The sequence below is a fragment of the Orycteropus afer genome, unplaced genomic scaffold (assembly GCF_000298275.1).
Source record: "Orycteropus afer afer isolate SDZICR_OR568_19922 unplaced genomic scaffold, OryAfe1.0 scaffold00048, whole genome shotgun sequence".
Classification (NCBI taxonomy): Eukaryota; Metazoa; Chordata; class Mammalia; order Tubulidentata; family Orycteropodidae; genus Orycteropus; species Orycteropus afer.
In genome coordinates this window covers 1,270,487-1,293,608 of record NW_006921635.1, presented here as the reverse complement: position 1 = coordinate 1,293,608, position 23,122 = coordinate 1,270,487, and the positions used below count along the sequence as shown (strand labels likewise).

Sequence of the window (23,122 nt, the reverse complement as noted above, 5' to 3'; positions counted from 1 at the left end):
AGCCGAGGGACCGTACGGACCACAACAGGGCGCCGTCTGATACACAGGGACCGTGACAACGGACACGAGCCGAGGGACCGTACGGACCACAACAGAGCGCCATCTGATAGAGGGCTGGGAGGCAGTCACCATCCACAGTGACTGTAACAAGACACCTAAGCGCACAGCGGCCACGGGGGCAACCACGGACCTGAGCACACAGCAATGGGGGATGACCGTGGATCTGCGTCCATGGCTGTGAGGATGACGATGCACCTGAGCGCACGATTGTGGGGCTGGTGCAGGACGCGGCAGTTCTCCGTTCTGTTGTCCATGAGTCAGGCTGACTGACACCAGCTCCCACCAACAAGAGATTGTAACCCAAAGAATAAAGTCAACGTCAGTAAGTCCACACTGCTACAAGCAAGTGACCTAAAGAATAAATTAATGGGGAGACTCATCCCCCTTACAGAGAACTCCAGTCAGTGCTCATGGACGGGAGGAGGCACAGTCAAGGGCGTCACAGGACCGTGGTCCTCAGGGCCACAGGCCAGGGCCATGCCTGAAGGCTCAAGGAGTTGGCAAAACTTGAAGGAGAAACAGGAATGTGCATGGCTTCAGAGAGATTCCCTCAGACACTTATGATCAACTGTGGGGGTCTGAGCATACGTGCACACGTGGACACGTTCCCAAGTGCCATGACTCAGCTGCATGGCTAACTCGGTTCTAAGACAGAGGACAGGAATGGGGGAGTGGGGAACATGGCGGCCTCCATCCTGCCACAGAATCAAAGTCAATGTCACCTGTGCAGAGAGGCAATGACGTCACATACCCCTACCTGATGTGACGAGAAGGGCACTCTGATGTTCTTCCCCCAAATGCATCATATCAGCCCACTCCGGAGAACACGTCAAGACAGACCCACGCTCAGGACAGTCACAAAACACCTAAGCATACACTTCTGATGTGTCAGAATCGTGAAACATAAGCCCAAGGTACTGGCAGAGACCAAGGAGGCAGATCATGGGTGGCATCTTGGAAAAGAAAAGGGACAAGAAGAGCAAACTGGGGAAAATCCAAATGACGTCGCCAGTGTCATTAGTGCAAACGGTCATCAGCTGCTAATGGAGCAGCTGGCAGTCTGAGCCCACCCGGAGACACCTCGGAAGGCAGGCCTGGCCACCTCGTGCCACCAAGTAAGCCAGTGAGAACCGTGTGGGGCACAGCTCTGCTCTAACTCACAGGGTCACCCCCAGTTGGTGTCGATGCAGAGTGACTCAAGTTTCGTTTCTAATTTTATTTAGGAAGGTTCTACTCATGTTCACGTCTTAGTTTTAACAAATGTACTATGGTGTCTCAGATGTCAGCATGAGGCATTCCCTGCACTCTTTGCAACTTCAAAACAAAACAATTGACGACCACGAGAGGGCCAGGATCCTTCTGGGACCCATGGTGAGGGCCAACCACGATCTCCCCTGGAGCCCCAAGGAGGCCTGGCTCACAGCAGAGCTGCAAGCTGCTCAGTGGACAGGAGGCCTGGGGGTGGAGGTGACGTGCGCCCCCGTCTCTGGTCCCCGGAAGCACCAGAGGGCAGACTCTCTGGAGGTGAGCTGGGTTTCCTTCCAAAGCAAGCACCCTGCTGGCACCTGGAGGCATCTACTCCCTGCCAAAGAGGCCAAATGCAAACTGGCACCGTGCACAGACTACTGCCAGCCCACGAGAGCCTCGGTTTGGACTGAAGTGCTTTCTAAAAACTCTGATTTCGTTGCCAGCACTAAAAAGCAGAAGCCAAATTTAAAGATTATCCTGAAAAATGAGGCCATGTAGCAATACTCCTTGGAGACCATAAGCTAGGTCCTAAGACCTGGGTGTCCCTTTAAAATGGACTACGTTTGCCACAGTCTCCACTACCCCTTAATGCCTCACTCCAGCCCTCCCCACTCATTTGGTGTGTCTTCCCTTCCAGGGCAGGTATCTGAATTTGTAACCCCCTAGATGCCCATTTTAACTGCTAACCAGAAGGCTGACAGTTCAAACCCACCAGCTACTCCTTGGAAGGAAGACTGGACAATCCACTTCCATAGAGATACCACCACGGAAACCCAAGGAGGGGTCGCTGTGAGTCAGAACCAACTCGATGGCAGTGAGTCTGGTTTTTGGTTTTGGAGATGCCAGTTTAAGGAGCTCTAGTGGTATACAAGTTAAAAGCATTTGGCTGCTAACCAAAAGGTCAGTGGTTCAAACTCACCAGCTACTCTGCATGTGGTAGTTATGTTTGTGTGTCAACTTGGCTGGGCCTGGATGAGTGGCTGGGCAGCTGGTGGTAGTTATTCCCCATGATGAGACTGGCAATCAACTCCATGGTGGGATCTACCACAAGCAGCTGAGTAGCTGCCTTTGGGATATGGTCTGCTTCCCAGTATATAAGCAGCAGCTTTGGGAATGGTCTCTAGCCTTTGGCACACTTGGACCCTGCATGTAGCCGTGTCATTGCTCAGCAGCCTACTATGTTCTGCCAACCTTGGGAGTTACAATGGACTTAACAGCCTGCCGTGTGGTTTGGTAACAACGGGACTGTGCCTTTTTACTTGTCAACCTTGGGGCTTCTCAGCTTCAGCAGCCAGCAGCTGCCTGAGTGAAAAAAAGCCTCTAGCTCCAGTGGGCTGGGAGCAGGAGGCAGAGCTGGACTCCAAGGTTGAGGGGCTTTCACTCAGCCCCTAGAGTCTGGCACTTTGAACTTGGACTTAAAGCCTCCAAATTCTAAGAATAAACTTCTGTTTGTTAAGGCCATTCCATATGTGGTATATTTCTGTCAGAGTGGCACTAGGTAACCAGAACAGAATTTGGTACCAGGAGAGTGGAGTGCTGCCCTGACAGATACCTAAAATGTGCAAACAGGAGTGAAGTGCGTCCTTGACCCGAAACCCTGGCAGAGTCCCCGGGATACGGCATGACAGACAGCAGGACAGACGGCAAGACTGGCATGAGAGACGGCAGGAGCAGGGCCAAGAACCGGCAGGAGACAGCGGCAGCCTTACCAACCCACGGAGGAGAAAGCTTGAAGTCTTTGCTTAGGCGCCTTACTGGTGGAGTGGGTTGCCTTCGGGCAGTAACTGGTAGAAAAGACCCGCATGAAATGGAGTAGCAGGTTGGTCGACCCATGGAGCAAAAAAGCTGAATGCCTCGGGGGCGGCAGATTTCCAGCGAAGGGGGTTGCCTTTGGCATTAACCAGCAGAAGCAGAGGAAACGGAAGCAGAGCTGCCTCGCCTGAAGGGAAGACCATGGCCTTCGGGGTGGAGCCGCCACAGCCCCCTGGGTTTCAAAGAGCCAGGCCTTCGCACCTTGGTTCTGCGTGTGGGGCCGCTCTTTCATGGGAGCCAATGGGATGGAACCACAGCCACTGCCCCGGAGGGAGGGGGCGGGGCCGCCAGGCCAAGGGGGTGAGGTCGCCACTTAGAGGAACTAGGGGACCAGAGCCACCCAGTGGAGGAGACCTGTACAGACACCACCCATTGAAGATCTGTACAGATGCCAAGTTGGCAAGGGCTGGAATTGTGGTAGTTATGTTGGTGTGTCAACTTGGCTGGGCCTGGTTGAGTGGCTGGGCAGCTGGTGGTAGTTACTCCCCATGATGAGACTGGCATTCAACTCCATGGTGGGATCTACCACAAGCAGCTGGGTAGCTGCCTTTGGGTGTATGGTCCACTTCCCTTATATAAGCAGCAGCTTTGGGAATGGTCTCTAGCCTACGGCACGCTTGGACCCTGCATGTAGCCATGTCGTTGCTCAGCAGCTTGCTATGCTCTGCCAACCTGGGGACTTACAGTGGACTTGAATTAATGGCCTGCCGTGTGGATTGGTAACATAGGGACTGTGCCTTGTCAACCTTGGGGCTTCTCAGCCTGAGCAGCCAGCAGCTGTCTGAGCAAAGAAATGCCTCTCGCTCCAGTGGGCTGGGAGCAAGAGGCAGAGCTGGACCCCAAGGTTAAGGGGCTTTCACCCAGCCCCTAGAGCCTGGCACTTGAACATGGACTTAAAGCCTCCAAATTGTAAGAATAAAATCCCGTTTGTTAAGGCCGTCCCATCTGTGGTATATTCTCGTCAGAGTGGCACTAGGCAACCAGAACACTGCAGAAGAAAGATGAGGTGATCTGCTTCCGTAAAGACTGACAGCCTTGGGAACCTGAAGAGGGTTGCTGTGAGTTGGAATCAAGTTGATGGTAGTGAGTTTGGTTTTGTAGAGACGCCTGTTCAGGGTGTCTACGTGTCCTACATTTTTCCCGCAAATTTTTTTGGGCGTTTCTTTGGATCTAAGCAGTGTTTGGCACTGGGGACACCGACAGGTCACTTCAGACACATCTCTGTGCTGAACCTTTGTACAGCAGAAAGAGAAACGCCATCTCTGAGGGGCACAGGAGGGGCCAACGACAAGCCAGCACGAAGAGTTTGCTGGTGGAGACATTTATGGGGTGCGAAGGGCACCTACAGCCTCGTGGGGGAGTCAGGGTTTAAATGCAAACAGAGCCTGCACAGGAAGAGACGGGAGAAGCAGACACAAGGAGGGAGCACAAAGGAGACAGAACCTATGGGGAGGTCCAGGCAGCAGCCTGGGCAGGACTGACCCTGGCATCTGCAGGGCAGTCATGGAAGGCTTCCTGGAGGAAGGGGTGTTGAACCTGAGGCTTGTTTCAGAGAACTGGGAAATGAAGGGTAAGAGGGGCTGCTCAAGGTGAGCCCGACCCTTGACTGCCAGGAACAGGAAGAAGTCAGCTTGGGTGAGACCTGGAACCATGTGGCACCCACTCTGGCCTGGGGGAGGAGCCCCACCCTTTGGGGGGCTGGTGGGCGGGGCCCAGCACCCCACCTCCCCTCTCCCTGGGATCCTCTCACAGGCCCAGGAAGGACAGTCTGAGGAGGCCACTGTGATGACCACAAAACCGAAACATAAGAGTTGACAGACCTGCCCAAGGGCACCTGGGCTAGCCAGTGGGAGAGCCTGGAGAAGGGCAGGGATTAGGTGGTCTTGGCGATGGGCTGTGTGACCTTGGAGAAATCACTCGCCATCTCTGAGCCTCTAGAGTGCATCTACGAGGCCTTTTAACAGGAAGCTGGGTCCCAACTGCTCTTGACAACTGCATGATCCCAAGACTGACAGTTCCCGACGGTCCAACCCCAAACGAGCAGAAACAAAGCAGGCTATCAGATCAGAACACTGGGGAGTGGGAGAGGCAGCCCAGACAGGCCACCTCAGGGGACCCAGGAGTCCAACAGCCTCCAGGCCCTGGGGGCCAAGAGGACGAGTCCAGTCAGCCCAAACCGGTGCCCGGGTGCCAAGGCTCTGGAGGGCACAGCCACGGCAAGAGTAGCCAAGCAGTGATGGGACCACGTAGGAGCCCAACGGCTTCCTGGTTTTCTCTGCGTTGCGCTGGGCTTCACAAGCCAGCAGGCCCTGCAGAGGCTGGGCTGTCCCTCGAGGGAGTGTCCTTGTCACCCCACTCAGATGCCCAAGCTGGGGAGGCGGGGCCGCGTCCCGGCTTCCCAAGGTCTGAGAGCTCTGAGGGTCTCTGCTGTGGCCTGGCACTAAGACCCTGTGGCCAGCGACCCCTCAGAGTATGGGCCCATGACCCCAACATGGTCCTGTGGTAGGTGGTAAAGAGAGAGCAGTCAAGGTGGGTACCGGTGACTTCAACACGCTCTGAGCTGCCAGCAAGGCATGAAGCCAAGCATGAAATTAACACTGACTCTGTGTGCCTGCACTCAGATGCTGAGAAATCACAGTGACAGTGGCAAGGTCCCTGGGGTGGGCAGGAGCTGACCTCCCATCCCAATGCCACTCCAGCAAAGGAGGGAGCCCAAGGTGACCCCAGGAGGCAGGGCCCTGCTCCCCGGCCCAGCCCCATCTACCTTGTAGGAGTACTGCCGTTGCAATGGGGTTGGAATCAATTGCCTTCACCACTAGAGGGGACCCTGAGTGGAGCTAACAGTTAACAAGCTCCCTGCTGACTGGAAAGCTGGGGGTTCGAGTCCAACCAGAGATGCCGCAGAAGGAAGGCGTGGCAGACTACTGCCAAACGCCCAGCCACTGGAACCCCAAGGAAAGCAGCTCTCCTATGACATGTGGGGCTGCCTTGCCAGCTGCTGGTTTCCACGTTACAATGTCAGGCCCCACTCACTGCTGTCTCCCTGGGGCCCAGAACAGAGTGGGGCACGTGGCAGGTGCTCAATAAACGTATGTGGAATGAATGAGAGAAGGGGTGCTCACTCCTGGTGTCTGCAGAGTACGGAGGAGGAAGAAGGGAGCAGACAGTGCACCCCAACCTGGTCCTGAGCTTGACAGCTAACACGTCCGAACACGCTGAACCCTCGACGACCCCTCACAGATGGACAGAGCCCTGGCTGCACAGTGGTTAAGTGCTCAGATGCCAACTGAAAGGTCTGTGGTTCAAACCACCAGCCATTGCACAGGAGAAAGATATGACAGTCTGCTCTCACAAGGTCACAGCCTTAGAAAGCCTACAGAGCAGTTCCACCCTGTCCTATGAGGTCACCAGGAGTCGGGATCAACTTAACAGCAGTAGGTTTGGGTCTGGTTTTTTCTCACAGATGGAAAACTGAGTCCTGAGAGTAAGAGACCTGCCTGAGGGCCAGCCAGTCAGCCGCACAGGGAGACGTGGACAATCCTGAGCCCAGTGCCCGGCTATTCCGAGCAAGCTCACTGGGGCCACCTTCCCCTGTACTAGTCCTGGGCGCACAGCAGTGCCTGGCGGTGCGTCAGAGCCTGCAGGGTCCAGCATGCTGCTCTCAGCATGCACGCATGGCCACAGGGGCCCCATGCTCCCATCCTGGTCCTCTTTCCTTGCGGCCACCAGAGTAACCTTTGAAAACAAACATCTGGCCATACTGCTGCTCAGATCAAGCCCATGCCTGGCGCTCCTTTGGAGATAACAAACCCCGCTGCCCAGCCAGGCTGGTGACCGGGCACCCGCCCTCCACTCTGCAGACCTGCCATGCCAGCTCCTGGGTTCCCTGCCCGGCTCAGGCAGCCCCAGGGCCTCTGCACAAGCTGCCCTGCCCTCCAGACATCTTGCCCACGTGAACCTACGGCCTGCGCCCTCTGGCCTTTAACAGCTGTTGACCTGTTGGGAGCCTGCTGACCCCCCACGTTTCCTCACCCCCTTCTTTCCCCATCACCCTGATTGCGGTCTTCATAGCACTCTGCATTGACTGCCACTTTCCTGTTTGTTCAACTCACTCATTCATGGTCTGTAGAAGTAGACAGAAAGCTTAGTGAGGGAAACGTCTCTGCTGGGTTCATGGCTGGGTCCCCAGGGCCCAGACACAGCAGGTGCTCAACACATGGGTGCAGAATGAATGCAGGAAGGTTCAGCAGCTCTGACTCGGGCACTAACAGTCCTCCCAGTCCCCGAAACTGGCTGTGACAAGGTCCTAAAGGCTCCTACACCTGGTTCTCGAACTGTGGCCAGCCTGAAGCGGCTGCCCCTCCTCTCAGGCCGGCTCAGACCCCGTTCTGGTCACCCTTCTTGCCCACACCTCTTGCCCAACTCTGTACTCTGTGCCTCTCCTCTCTGTACCTGGCTGGGGGCCCTGATGGAACCAGAGGACCCCGGCCCACCCAGGCCCCCAAGGCTGTGAGCCGTGGAAATGGCTCCCCCATCCACAGTCGTCTACACGGCGCCCACGAGCACTCACCCCCCCCAGGCCCCTGAGGCCTAAGGCTATGTGCTATGGACACCAGCCCCCAGGCCACCCACCTGCCCGCCCGCAGTCTGCACTGTACCCGTAAGTACTCACATTTTGATGTTCTCATGGTACTGCCGGGTGTCAGAGGGTTGATTGTACAACGGCTGCAAAGGAAGTGGATGGAGCACGTCAGAGGCAGCTGCCCAGGGCCACACAGCCACCACCCGCTGCAGAGCCCGGTGCCCATGTCCCTGTTCCAAAGAGCTGTGCACTAGCGTGAGTGGCCTGCCAGCAGCAGGTATGAATGCAAGACAGGCACCAAGAATGTGGCCCGGCCAGTAACAGGCTGTCACCTTCCAGGTGCCCTGCTGGCAACATCACCCCTGCCAAGGCCACCATGGCAGCTCTGCGGAGCATCTAGGAAGGCCAGCCCGGGCAGGACCCCCGGGACAAGCCCCACACCCTGAGAGCCAGGGCCAGGCCTCAGTCACGGCCACTGAGTGTGGAAACCACAAAATCCATGTCCAAACCACTGCAGTACACCACTCCACATCCACCAACCAGCAAAGGCTAAGAAAACTGAGTGATGTCAAGTGTTGGTGAGGACATGAGGTGACGAGAGACTCGCACGCAGCCGGTGAGGACGTCCAGGGATACACCATTCCAGAAAGCACCAGGGCAACCTGTGCTAAAGGCTGAGAGCACGCATACTCCGCGGCCCAGTGCCTCCGAGATGCCTGGACGTGCTCCCTGGGGGGTACATGCCGGGTGTCCAGAAACACCGTCCACGTCAGCAAGAACCAGAAGGAACTCAACGTCCCTTCCCCAGAAGCACAGAGGTCGGGATTCGTTTTACACAGGCCACGCAGTCAGCAGACACTAGGCTGCAAAGCACACACCACGGGGAGACGGGCCAGGTGCCGTGCACTCCCTCCCAACCGCCCTTAGGGACTAACGCACAGCAAGGTTTCAAATCCTGGGGCTGCTGCTCCCAGTGTGTCCCGGGGTGAGTCATTCAATCCACTGTACCACAGTGTGCTCACTGGGAAAATTGAGGTGCGCGCCCAATGAGGTGTGCCTGCTACAGCACAGGCAAGCGACTGGCAGGGTGGCGTGTCCGAGTCGCATTGGCAGTGTTCTCACCGTCGCGGTGGACTGGCTGCACTCACAGCTCTCTCCCACGCCTGCCTCGCCCACGCCCTAGCACTGGTCAACCAAACGCAGCAAACCAGACAAAAGCAGAGGCTTCAAAATGGGCCCCGGCTCCTACCCAGAGAACCAGCCGGGGCCGGCCTACTAGACGAGAGTAACGCTGGCAGCAGAGCGGGCCCGGCCCAGGCTGCCCAGAGTCACCAGCTGCCTCCCCGGCCAGGCCCAGCTACTCCCACGTCTGCCTGCTGTTCGAGCTGCAATGATCACCCCCATCTTACAGATGAGGAAGCTGCCGTCTGAGCCCAGCTCTGCTCACTTTCACCACCAAACCACACCACGCTCGTTTTCCCTCTTTGTGTTCCCTTAATATGTGGGCTCGTCCCCCTTACTCAGAACTTCTCTGTACACACTGTAACCTTGGCCTCTCTGAGAAGGGGACACGTTCGAGGTGGCCCTGAACTAGAACGCCGTCTCTGAGCCCCAGCTCTGGACCACGGGGTGCTCCCGTGTGTGTGCATGGCTCTCACACGCACCCCCTCCCGCACGCACACGCGCGCGCGCACACACACACACACACACAGCAGGAGGCTCTGAGGGCAGCCAGGTGTGACTGTGGTAGGAGAGCCAGGTACAGTGTGTGCCCGCCGATCAGGCAGGACAGACCAGGGAGAGACAGGAGCCTGACGTCTCAGCCTCAGGCAGGGCCACCGGGAAGAGAACGGGCTCAGGAGGCCAGCCTGCATGTCTCCCAGGGGATGAAGATGGACACACCTCCTGCCACCCACCAGCATCCTGATGAACCCCGTGTGTCAGATGGGCCCCCAGGCAGCCCCCTTCTCAGTAACAGGCCACCGGCTATCTGTGAACAGGGTGAGACCCCAGGAGGGACCTCTGCACGGGGTAGCATGGCCAGCAGCCTAAGCTGATGACCACATCACCTGCTTGCCACGCCCCCTTACCCCACTGTGCTAATTCACCGCTGACTTCAGGGGACTCCGACTCCAAGCTCAGCTACTCTCCTGGGGACAAAGGTGTCACCCCTCGGTTGGCACAAACCATGTCTCCACACACCGGGTTAGCCTGCCTCCCAAGGTGCTCAGGTCCAAGACAGGGACGCTTTCCCCACTCTCACCCTGGGGACTTGAACAGGAAGGAAAAGCAGGGCAGCTAGAGAGCCCACAGTCAGACTCACTGCAGAACTTCCCAGTGGAAAGAGGTGTTCAGATACTCCTGCGGAAGGTGGAGAATCCTCGTCTCAGTGGTGGTGAGAGGTCCTGCAAAGACGCCCATGTGCTGTTCAAGGCGCACTCTGGCCCTGTGTCTAACCCTGGATTTAGCTCAGCAGGAGGGCCTCTCCACGCCTCCTGTGCCAGGCAGGAGTGGGCACGGCCTGTGGGTTCAGGTTCCAGGAAGTGACTGGCCCTGATTTAAATGCTGGCTCCTCCTCCCTGGCCCACGTGACCTGAGACAAGTGACTCAACACTCTGGGCCTCAGTTTTTCTCACCTGTAAAATGGGCATGGAGCAAACAGGACTCTGACTGACACAGGACTCTGTGTTGAGTAGCCCATGAAATGCCAGGCTTGGCGTTTTGTTTGCTTTCCTCTGTTTGTAAAGGTGACAAATGACCACTTTTCCAGAGCCTCGGGGGCCAGGAAGGGGCTAAAGGACCACAATGTATGGGCCTCAGGAAACAAGAGACGGGGAGCAGGGGGCTAGGAAAGGGGAGACTAACTTTGGGAGGGCAGTGAGAGGCCCTGACCCCCCCCCCAGCCTGGAGGGAAGGGCACTGTCAGCTCGTGGGCTCCTCACTGTGTTCAAATGACAGATACCCCCTGGGGTAGCCTTCAGAAACTGGTACCCAAGGAAAGACCCCAAAGGAACAGAGCGATAAATACACCAGGGGGTTTGCCACCTCTGAACACAGAGGCCACTCGGGAAGTACTCCTTGAGGTGAAGCACGGCCTGGAGAAGAAGGAACTCAAGGGTGCAGAGCAGCGTAGGGAGGCCAATGTCACCACAGCAACGGGCCCCTCGGGCAGCCATCTTGGAAAGCCTGTAAGTTGGGCCTGGGGAAGTGGATTGTGGGGTGGGGCCCACTCAGGGGAGCACAGGGCCTGAGGGGATCTCTCCTAATCCCCCTCCTCCATGCCCACAGAGGGCTTGGCCATGGGTCAGGCATCTCCTTCCACCTAGGCCTGTGTCTGTCTCAGAAAGCAAGCCCCAATATGGCAGCCAGGAGGCAGGCCTCACGCATCACAGGCATGGCCGGCCTGCAGGGTTCAGGTCTCCCGCCTCTGATTACCTCACGGCTTTCCCCTCCTGCTAGAGGAACCAGCTCTTGAGAGAGAAAACTCCCTCCTACAGAGTCCCAGAGAGCTGACTGCGGGGAGCTGGGCCTGACCCAAAAAGCCCTACCTGGTGGGGTCACCTTGGGCCATCTCCTGCCCCCTCTAGGCCTGTACTTCCTCCTCCAGACAGGGGATGAAGGGAACCTGAGTGTGCAACAGGACCTGGGCAGAAACGAAATCTCAGTGTGACTGAGACAGAAGGGAGTCTTAAGGAGAAAGCAGGGGGGTCCCCCATCGGGCCCGACTTCAGGCCAGCTGGCAGGGTAATCAAGACCAGCGGTCACAGGCGGGCTGAGCTGGTAACAGATGACATGTCACCCGGCCACCAGCCCTCAGCGGCACTGCTATGAAAATAACACTCCGCACAGGAAGGAAACCCAGTGACTCACAGCAGAGGGGCCAAGCCGCGGCCACACACACCCGCCCTCGCGGCCCGCTCTCCCCGCGGGCCGTCTGGACCAGCTGGGGCTGCGGTCCTCACACTCTCGCGAGCCTGGAAGCCCACTTGGCAGCTCTGGAGCCATTTCCTCTTCCTCCTGGTCACAGGGCTTCACTGAGCAGCTTCCGTGGGTCCTCAAAGCAGCCTCACCCTGGGCTGAGCACCCCGGTCATGCCCTGAGGCTGTGATGGGAGGGTATGGGGACTGGATGGGCCCCCGTCACCAGGTGCGGCCTGGTGCCCATGCCGTGGGCCCCGCAGAAGCTGCACCTGGACAATGTTCTGCAGGACAGCTCTAGCCACTCAGGCCCTGGGGAAGCCACAAAAGCCAGTGCAGAAGAGTCAGCTGCCCACTGTGGGCTCAGCACTGAGCCCACACCGTGTGGCTCCAGGCTCCGCCCGTTCCGAGGCTCATGCAGAAAACAGGCAGTGAAGGCCACACAGCTGCGCCTATCACGTACACCCAGTGGGGGCCCTGCCCTCTCCCTACCCAAAAAACCCACCAAGCAAAGGGCCTTCTGGCTTTTCCAGGACTCTGAGAGCCACCTAATACTCCAGACCCCAGCCCTGGGCCACCAGTCTTGACAGAGACCCTGTTCTGAGACCCCAAGAGGAGTGACTCCTTCACCCACAGAAACCAGAGAAGATGCACTGAGTACCTCCAACCACAAGACCTCGGAGACCCACAGCGCCCTCCGCCTGGCTCCTGCCGGCCCCAGGGCTGCTGTCTACAGCATCAAGGGACTTCACTCAGTCAGCTGCTAGAAACCCAGACTGATGAGGTCACAAGTGGGCAGGGAGCCTTGAGGGCCTGGGACAATCATTACCACATCTAACCCCACCATTCCCATTTCAGAAACGGGACACTGAGGTAAGAAGGAGCTTGCCAGTGGGAACGTGAAGTGGTGCAGCTGCTTTGGAAACAGCCTGGCAGGCCGTCAAAAGCCTAAATGTGGAATTTCCGTACCAAAAAAAACCAAACCCACTGCCGTCGGGGAGATCCGACTCATAGTGACCCCTCCCTGGGTTTCCGAGGCGGAATCACTATGGAAGTAGATTGCCCAACCTTCCTTCCGAGGAGTGGCTGGTGGGTTTGAACTGCCAGCCTTCTGGCTATCAGTCAAATGCCTTAGGCACTATGCCACGTGACCAGTAATTTCCAAGCACATACACCCAGGTCCAGACTTGAGGGATACGTCTCCCAGGTCCACACTCAAGAGAAATAAAACCTTTGTCCACACAGACACTTGTACGCAAACGTTCACAGCAATCCTATTCCCAACACCCAGGAAGTGGGAAGAACCCAAGGATCATCGATGGCTGAGTGGGTAAACACAGCGTGACCCACGCGTGCAATGGAGTATTACTCAGCCGTAAAGAGGATGAAGTCCCGATGCATGCTGGAGCCCTGACGAGCCTGGAAGCCGTCACGTTGCTGAACGGAAGAAGCCAGACACAACACACACTGGACGCTTCTCCTAGTGTGAAATGTCAACAGGCCAATCTACAGACAGAACGTCAACATGTGGTTGCCAGGGGCCTGGGGCAGGAGGAGACAAATGGGAAGTGACTGCCTAAAGGGGATGAGGTTTCATTTTGGGGTGATGGAAATATTCTAAAAATGACTGTGGTGATGGCAGCACAGATCTCTAAAGAGACTAAAATCACTCAACTGTGCGCTGAAATGCGCAGGCTGTGTGGTACGTGGATGAGATCTCAGTAAAACAGTTCCTCAAAAATGAGGACACCTGTAAGGATCAGGCCCAGCAGGGAAGCAAGATCCCAGGATGGGACCCTGCGTCCAGGCCCTGAAGAGGCACGCCCAGGAAGGGGAGGAGCCTGCCAGAGCAGAGGGGGGCCAAGCGAGGTTCCGGGGCCCTGCCCACAAGCTGCAGGAGCCCAGCCTGTGCCTGCCTGTCCCTGCCCCTGGGAAGACCTGGGAGGCAGTGACCAGCCAGCCACCCACTGTTGCTCAGTGTCTGAGCAGAGGGACCCCAGGCAGGGAGGCGGCCCCGGCTGCTGCAAACCAAGTGACGTGCATTAAGCCCTGGGGAGCACAGCAGCCCTTCCCATCATCAACAGTCAGCACCCCAGCTGCTCCCAGTTCCTGAGTTCCCGCTCAGGACACAGTGCTGGGCCAAGGGAACTGTCAAAGGTAGATCCCTCACAGAGATCCCTGCAAGCTCCTACCAATGCTCCCATTTCAAGGTAAGACTGAGGCTTCCAAGGTCACCCACCAAACGTGGTACAGCTGGGTTTAATGTCAGGTTCCAGACACAACCCTTTTATTTTCACCCCACATCCCCGGCACACCCAGCACAGGCACTTCCAACCCACCTGCACACACTACAGCTCAGGGGGGTTGCTGCCTGGCCCTGTGTTCTCTTGAGGCTGGGGCTTTTTTTTTTTTTTTTTTGGGGGGTGAAAGTTTACAGAGCAAGTTCATTTTCGATACAGTAGCTCATACACATTTTGTTTTCATGTTTAAGGCTACAGTCAACTCAAAATTGTATTTAAAGTTATTATTTCATATTAGTAACTGATTATATTCAATTAAATGAATCATCTAAAAAAATACTTTAGTATTGAACGTTGCAGACACAATAAAAGCAAATGTGAAGTGAAACAGGAAACAAAATACGCTGGGGTCGACCTTGAACTCGCGAAATCGATGTTGCACAATCTTCATTCTGCACGTATCCATTGAAGTCATATGCTCACGAACCAGCACACGCCAACACTAGGCGTGAGAGTGGCACACTAGCAAGCAGTCAGCCTCATTTTCAAACAACCTGATTAGAAGTCAAGCTACCGTGCTGGCCAACGGCTGTACAAAACCCTAACGGAGCTGCTTCTAAACATGATTTCCTCATAAATCCTTTGTCACCCACCCCCAGGCAGGAGACTCCAGAACCACCGGCTAGGAACTGCCAGGCTCCCCAGTCTGAGAGAGAGGAGGCTGAGGTCTGTTCCCCAGCTCGGTCATGGCCACGGCATCTCGTCAGTGAAACGACAGTGGCCCCAGTAACAACAGTGACAGTAGCTGGCACACAGCCCTGAGTGTGGGCCAGGCCCGGCTCTCAGTGCACAGCAGAGATAACCTCAGCTAATCCTCGCCCCAACCCAATGGGGAGGTGTTCCCATCAGCCTCATTTACAGCTAAGGAAACTGAGGCACAGGGCCGTTACGAGACCTGCTCAGTACCCCTGACCACTCGGGCAGACGGCGGAGTGGAGCCCCGAGGCGGGCTTTCAAGGTGGAGCCGGCACGGATGGTTCCACGGCACACAGCCCAGTCTGCCTGTGGTCCCACTGGCAGGACCCGCCTGGGGCCAGCAGCCCTCACTACCCGCCCCTGCTGTGTGCCCAGCCCTCTTATCAGAGGGTACGCTTCCTGCTCCTGGAGACCAGCCACCCTGGGCAGCTCTTGGCAACACGGGACTTCCTCCTGCCTCTCCCCACCCACCTGCCACCCTGCCTGCCTCTCCAAACCGCCCCCCAGCATTCCACCCTGCACCCCAACTCACCAGCTCCACCTGAGGCCCCAGGCCTTCCAGGATCCGATGTGCAGCTTCTGCCTTCTTCTGCAGAGTGGAGGAGTGGGGAGGAGAGGAGAAAACAAGACACAAGACACATTATAAACAGAGGCCTCCCAGGATGGCAGGCACCCGCCCAGCCCCTCTGAGCCCTGCCCGGCTGGGCAGGGCCACTGAGTCTAGGGTTAACACACGCACCATGTGCTCTGGGCAGCCCCCCACCCCTGCCCCGACTCCCCAGGCCGAGGATTTGGGCAGAGCTCCTGTGGGTCCACAGCCAGGCTTGCCGGGCCTGCGATGTCCGCCTGCATTCAGAAGGCTGGTTGGGTTAACTGAGATGACCTCAGACCTGGTTCAGCCAGCGAGGCGGCCAGGAGGGGGAGGGAGGTGCAAGGGAGGGCTCAGAGAGACCTTTCTAGGGTTCTCGGCAGCCCGGGCCTCCGCCTCCTGCCCCACGCACAACAGGACTTGTTAGGAAAGCAGAGCCGTGGGGCAGGAGGCGCGGTTGGCCGCCAGCCCAGCTGCTGCACCTCGGGCCCTCACCCCAGCACTGCTATGAAGGGGGCATTGTGCCACGCGGGCCCCAGCCTGGGACCACCAGGGCCTGCCAGAAGCTGCGGGGGGACTGGGAAGGGCGGACAGAGGGCTGTGAAGAGCTTTCACTGGGGGCTTTGTAGGGCCGGTTCAGGCGCTGATGGCCGGGGGCTCAGGCCGCACGCGCTGAGCACCAGATTCTGCTGCAGCGGTCCACGAGCGGAGAGCTCAGGCCCTGGGTGGTGACATCACTGCCTTGCTGGACCCAAGGCCTGCTGGCTTGTGACGGGGGCCGGGAGGGTAGGTCCAGCATGTCAAATCGATACCATACCCCAGCGGTCCCCAACTCCAGAGTCAGGGTGCCTCACGGGGTGCAGGGACCAGCCTCACTCCCCCAAGCCCAGCCCCTGGCGACAGAGGAGGTATGTCGGTGAGCTCAAGCTGGCACCTAGAACGAGCTCTGCCTAGAGCCCAGGGCCCAGCCCACCTAAGACCAGAAGCCATGCTCTCGGCCCCTGTGCAGAGCCCAAACCCGGAGGCCAGCAGCCTCAGAGTGGGGCTGGGGCCCCCAGTCGGGGAAGTTACCGCTGTTATCATTACTATGACGGTGGCCATTTGACTGGGCGAGGGGCACACAGCCTGGCTCACCAAATGTAAGGTCACATAAGCTCCATGCAAGGCCGAAACAAGTAGTGTGCCCGTTTTACAGATGAGGAAACTGAGGCACAGAGTGGTGATGTGAGGGAGAAGCCCTTCCATCTCCAGGCTCTAAGAAGGTAGAAAGTCAAGGGCCAGGTTGCCTCCAGGGCAGTCCCTGGGCTCGGGACGGGGGTAGCAAGGGCAGGTCACCCCAGAGAGTCACCCCGGACCACCTCCGCCCACCGCACCCTTGAAGCAGGGTAGTATCAGTCGTGGGGTCCTGAAGATGGGAGAATGCCCAAGCCAGGCCAAGCAAAGGACTGGACATGGGTAGGGTGGGGGCGGAGTGGCTCCCCCATTGTTTCCCGAGCACCCATTCTGCACTGGGCACCTGGGAGAGGGTGGAATGAATGAAACTTGGTCCCACCGGCATTCAGCTCAGTCTAGTGGGTGCGTGGTCAGGAGCAGTCAGGGCAGAGCCGTCTGCCCAGGCAGAGAAAGGACCATGTGGAACATGGTGGAGACCCAAGCGGGGCACCGCTCACTCTCCAGAGAGCTAACAGAAGGGTTACGGAAGCTGGGTTTTGAGGGATGAACAACAGTTTGCTGTGTGTTCATCACGAGGCTCTGACCCCCGAGAAGCTGCCCCTCTAGATGAAAGGATGGTGGGGACAACAGCAGCTGGGCCACCTGACGCCACCGTGTCACAGGCATTTTCCTCCTGGCTGAGCTCCTCCCAGCCAAGGCCGGTTCAGGAAGTCTGTCAGATGAACGACAGGGAGTCCCATCTTCATCAACATCCTCCACATCTCAGGAACACGGGTCCCCAGAAAGGGGGCTTCCTGCAGCCCCTGTGAAGGGAGTGGGGACAGAACCTTCCAGCTCCTCACAGCCAGCTCTCCATCCATAAACTGCCCCAAGAGCCTCTCTGCTCCCTAAGGGGCCTTCCTCTGGCTCCCCTTAGAAGCCTCAGACTCCCCTGAGGCCTTTTAAAACATGACTCCAAAAGGTGACACACCCACAATTTATCCAGGAGAACCCTGTTATGAAACAGTCTAAAGACGTCATGATATTGAGGGTCCATATAGCACAGTGGTCGAGAGTCTGGGCTCTGAGGCCTGAGGCCTGGGTTCAAACCCACTGACTGGCAGGGTAGTCGCAGGCAAGTCTCTTCACCTCCCTGACCCTCAGTCTCCTCATCTGTAAAATGGGGATAATAACTGCACCACCCCACATGCTGTTAGGAGAATTAAAGGAACAGAAACGTGCAACAGTTTAGAGCCAGTGGCTGGTCAGTGCCGTGGAAGGGCTGGCTATGGACAATGCCAGACCACGGCTCACCGCGGCTGACCCAGCACGCCACACCCTGCCCTAGAGAGCGCTGAGTGCTCCTGTACTTGACCTTACAAGGACCCCACACAGAAGGTTCTGTCATCAGCCCACTGAGAGATGAGGAAGCTGAGGCGTGGGTTATGCAACCGGCCCTTAGTGTGCCTCTCAAGTGGCCGGGAAGGGCTGGAACCCGGCAGGCTGAATTGCCATGCCCCCGCCTCCCCGCCAGACCTCTCTGTGGTGGGCCAGGAGGGCTCCAGGTGCTGGCAGCAGGGTCAGAGATCAAGGGGACCCAGCACCCACCCGGGAAGGAGGAAGAGACAAGCCCCCACTGTGCCCAGCCACAGGGGGCCACAGTCTCTAAGCATCAGGGCACAGGTGAAGTCGGAGGACCGGTTCCATAGAAGAGCCACCAGTCATGTGAGGGAGCAAGGAGCAGGAGCTACCCAGGTCAGCTCCCAGAGGACCAGCCTGGAGACCCAGCGGGTGGGAGTGGGGAGCAGGACACGTGCCGGTGGCTCAAGGCAACAGGGCCTGCTTGGGCAAGCCGGGCTCACATGGGGTCTCTCTCGAGAGATGGCGTTCCTATGGGGAAGGCCAGGGCCTGTGCAGCCCAGCCTCAGAGGGCCAGAGAGCTCGGGGGACTCGGCCCAGGGTGAAAAAGGCCTGAGTCGCCTGCATGGACCACTTACGTACACCGAGATCTGTGGACACACACGTCCATACACACGCCCCCCCATGCCAGCTCACATCCACTGCACACACATGTATGCCCACACACGTCTATATGCCACCCACCCACAAGTACCCACAGGAACACAAGCACACGTACAGATGCAGGTAAACATACACGTGCCCCACATACTGACTCTCATCTACTACACACACACATATGCACATGCAACACACCCAGAAGAACACAGGCATATGTAGATGTACAAATACAGGTAACCATACACATGCCCGACAGCTCACATCCACACACCTACATGTACACGTCATGCGTGTGTGCCCACATAAAGGCTGGTATAAACACATGTGCCCACACATGCCAGCTCACACGTTCACATGACCATCATACCCATGTACCCATGCACGGATGTGTAAATAAATGCAGACTCATTTACCATGCACAAAATCACACACGCATGCACATAGCCATCCAATGGTACCCACACATGCATGTGCTGATGTGCTGACATGCACAAAGCCATCCACAGGTACACACACACGCACACACACACACACAGCCATCCACAGGCACACACCCACGTGCACACCCACGCAGCCATCAAGCACACACACATAGCCATCCACAGGTACACACATGCACACACAGCCATTCACAAAGCACACACACATGCAACACAGCCATCCACGGGTACACACACAGCCATCCACCTACGGTACACATACCCACATGCACACAGCCATCCACAGGCACACACACCCACACATGCACACCCACACAGTCATCCCCAGGCACGCACACACAGCTATCCCCCAGGCACACACACACATGCACACAGGCATCCCCAAGCACACACACTCACACATGCATGCAACAAGCCATCCACAGGTACACACACACACATGTACGCAGACACAGCCATCCACAGGTACACCACACAGCCACCCCCAGGTACACACAATCACACACGCACGCACACACAGCCATCCCCAGGCACACACACTGATACATGCACGCCCACACAGCCATCCAGACACCCACACCCACCCACACACACAGCCATCCACAGGCACACACTCACACACGCATGCACACACAGCCATCCACAGGTACACACACACAACCATCCACAGGCACACACACATGCACAAGCCATCCACAGGCACACACTCACACACGCATATACACACAGCCATCCACAGGTACAAACCCACACACATGCACACACAGCCATCCACAGGTACACACACATGCATGCATGCACACAGCCACCCACAAGCACACACAGTCACAGATCCTGGCGTTGCCCTTGTAGAAGGCACAGACCCTCACACTCGGACCACCCCCTGGCCTGCACCTGACCTCAGAGGCGCCGATCCAGCTCTTCTGCAGCCCACCCTGGCCGAGCCCAGGCTCACTCTTCTTATCTGCAGAGAGGGGGCAACACCCCCCTAGGGAGCCCCAAGGGCCCAGCACCGCTTCCACACCATGTCCACAGCCTTCCACCGGCTGCCCAGCCCTTCTGGGAAGTAGGCCACCTCTAAGGGTCAGGTCCTCATCTGTCCCCTGGGCCCAATGGGGGGGTCCAGAAGCTCTCACAGCGTGTGATTAGTAAGACAAGGGGTGGAGCAGGCTTCGGGGTTTGTGTCTCAGATCTACTGTGTGTGGGTGCAGCCTGGAGAAGCCCTGGACCCCAGGAGCCGTGACTCCAGCCCAACACTTGAGATGTCGGGGCTCAGGGTGAGGCTTATGCTGCCTCCTGCAAACCCTAATCCCAATGCAGGGAGTGCTGACGCGCCCCCCCCACAGGCTTCCAGGGCGCCTGGACCACAACATGTGCGCCCATTCCTTGGGGTCTGCAGGTATCGGAGACAGTGCGACTCACCCTCACCCTACGCCGCTAGAAACATCACTGCTAAGATGTTTAAATCCATGACAAGGGCTGGGGTCTTATTTCACTGGCCTCCTTATCACTCAGCAACGAGTGGCCTCTGATTTCACTGAGCCTTCCAAACAGGCCCCAGACGTCGCCACTAGAAATGCACCTCTCCTTCCTCCAGTGGTACCCATGGTGCAGACTGAGCTGGAGTCTCACCTCCTCCAGGAAGCTTCCCTTGACTGCCCCATCCTCACTGACTCCCAGGACCCAGATGACTCCCATAACTACGATCTACACCTCACAGCTGGGCCTTCACGTGGACACACTCCCTATTGTGCCCTTGGTGTCAGCCTGACCCAAATTCAAAGGGGGAGGAGCCTCCAGAGCTGCCAAGCCCCACCCCCCTAGGAGGTCAAAGGAGACTGGTGCATCCCTCTCATGATCTGCCTGGGCCCTGAGCCCTGTGGGATGCCTCCCCTACCACGCCCACTGCTGCCTTGTCCACACGGGCACACCTGGGCAGCTGGCAGAGCCACTCAGCTGCCCCGGACATGCCCCACAGCACCGCATGGAAGATCTGACCGCACACACGAGGTGCCTCGACACGCCCCACAGCCCCGCACGGAAGACGTGACGTGACGCTCACACGCCCAGCCTCGATGCTCTACAGCCCCGCACAGAAGACCCAGGCTGGCTGTGCCTGGCAGGGAGCTGGTCGGCCAGCACAGAACTCAGGGGCTTAGAGTCAGAGCCTGGGAATCCGCCCCACAGAGGACGCAGAGGGAAGGCCGGGGTTTAAAATGTAACCCTGTTGATCCCTCAAGGGGCAGGAGGGAGTCCTGCCCACCCGGCCTCCCAACCTCAGAGGCTCAGCCCTGGCAGAGGGGCCCTGCTAACCCCCAGCCCCACCAGGAGGCCAGTCTCCATGTCCCAAAAACCACACACTCGGTCATTCAACAAATATTTAATGAGCACCAACTCTGTGCCAGGCAGGGGTTTAGGTGCTGGGGCACAGCCAGGAATATGAGTGAGAGAAGCCCTGGGCTCAGGTGGTCCCCACTCAATCAACAGAATAAATGAGGGCCACGTGTCATCTCCTGGGGGCACGGTGCTAAGAATAGTCAGCAGAGGGCAGGGGTGGTGGCGTTCCAGGGTTGGCCACTCAGTCAGGCCTCGCTGCACAGGGGTACTTGAGCAAAGCCCCATGGGTGGCAGAGGGGGCTGTGCATGCTGGGAAAGGCAGAGCAAAGCAGTGCAAAGGCCCCGGGGCCAGAGCACACTGTGGGCCGGGGGTGGGCAAGCGGATGAACCAACAACAGGACCCCCAGCAGACCTCAGTTTACCAGGCACTATCTGCTCTTCAGGAGCTCTGGTAGCATAGTGCCTAAGGCACTTGACTGCTAACCAGACGGCTGGTGGTTCAAACCCACCAGCCACTCCTTGGAAGGAAGGTTGGGTATTCCTACTTCCGTAGTGATACTGCCTCAGAAACCCAAGGAGGGGTCGCTATGAGTCGGGGCCAACTCGATGGCAAATAACAACAACAACAACAACATCTGCTCTTCAGGAGCTCTGGTGGTGCACTGCCTAAGGCATCTGACTGCTGACCAGAAGGCTGGTGGTTCAACCCACCAGCCACTCCTTGGAAGGAAGGCTGGGTAATCTACTTCCATAGTGATACCACCTCGGAAACCCAAGGAGGGGTTGCTGTGAGTCGGATACAACTCGACTCGACTTGTCAGCAGTGAGTTTTTTTTTTTTTTTTTTTTTTAGTATCTGCTGTTTCAGAAGCTCTGGAAGAGCAGTGTCTAAGGCATCTACTGCTAACCAGAAGGTTGGCGGTTCAAACCCACCAGCCACTCTGCCGAAGGAAGACTGGGCCATCTACTTCTGTAAAAATTTACCGCCTCGGAAACCCAAAGGGTCGCTATGAGTCGGAATCAACTCAATGGCAGCGTGTTTGGTTTTTGGTTTATCTGCTCTTTAGACCCCTAGGAACCAGGTTCAAGTCCCAGCTCCACCACGAGCTAGCTATGAGGCTAGGCTGCAGGAGTGAGTGGAGTCAATATTGGCACAAACATCAGGGGAATGGTAGGAGGAACTCAGCGTAACGGGCGTAAAGGCCCAGGTTGAGGGGGCCAGTCAGGGAGAAGGACTACCTCTGATCTCCCCCAGGGAGAAGCCCCTCCTCTAGTCTCAGTCCCCAGGGTAAAGAATGAGGTGAGGCTGACCTAGCAGTGTAGTCAATCCCCCCCGGCCTGAGTACTGGCTCAGAAATGGGCCTGCGAGTCCAGCCAGCCAATGAGGGTCAACTCTGGGACTGCTGCCAACACGACTGGCCCAAGCAGCTTCCTCTCTGCCCCAGGAGTCCAGTGGGCAGATGAGACAGGTGCTGCCTGTCCATTTCTCCAGGACCTGTGAATGACAGCGGCACCAAGAAACCAGAGAGGAGGAAGGCAGTGCCTCTGGACAACTTCACTTGACCACCTGGCCCTCCCACACCTGACGCAAGCTAGCAGCACCCTTCCATGATGAGGCTCCAGCAACTGCTCTTTAACCTCAGCCAATCAGAGCCGAGAGTCGCACCATTTACAAACCCCTGGAGCCACACCTCAGCCACGTCAACCCCACAACCTCAATCAGGCGGCCAGGGGCCCAGAGCACTTAAGGGACTGGCTCTAAACACCGCAGCTCATCAGGGCACAGGCTGGACGGGAACCCCAGCCCCCAGTGCCTCACTCACCCAGAAGCTGCCCAGAACCTGTGGCCTGATGGGCACGGCGGCCACACTTGCAGGAGACTACCCAGGTGAGACCCACGAGGAGGATCTTAACCAGCATTAGGAGCCGCAGACCTGCAGCCCCAGCGTCCTGGGCACACTTAGTGGTGGA

At 57.6% G+C, this 23,122-nt stretch overlaps 1 protein-coding gene across 1 annotated transcript in view; it reads right to left on the bottom strand.

Annotated features, from left to right (window-relative positions):
• The window catches only part of NCOR2 (nuclear receptor corepressor 2), a 138,265-nt gene that overhangs the window by 97,439 nt on the left and 17,704 nt on the right, over positions 1-23,122 (bottom strand). The window contains exons 6-7 of the mRNA XM_007938111.1: positions 15,148-15,204; positions 7,793-7,845 (exon numbers count right to left, since the gene is read on the bottom strand). Of these exons, the coding sequence (XP_007936302.1) occupies positions 7,793-7,845; positions 15,148-15,204 (110 nt within the window). The remainder of the gene's footprint in view (positions 1-7,792; positions 7,846-15,147; positions 15,205-23,122) is intronic.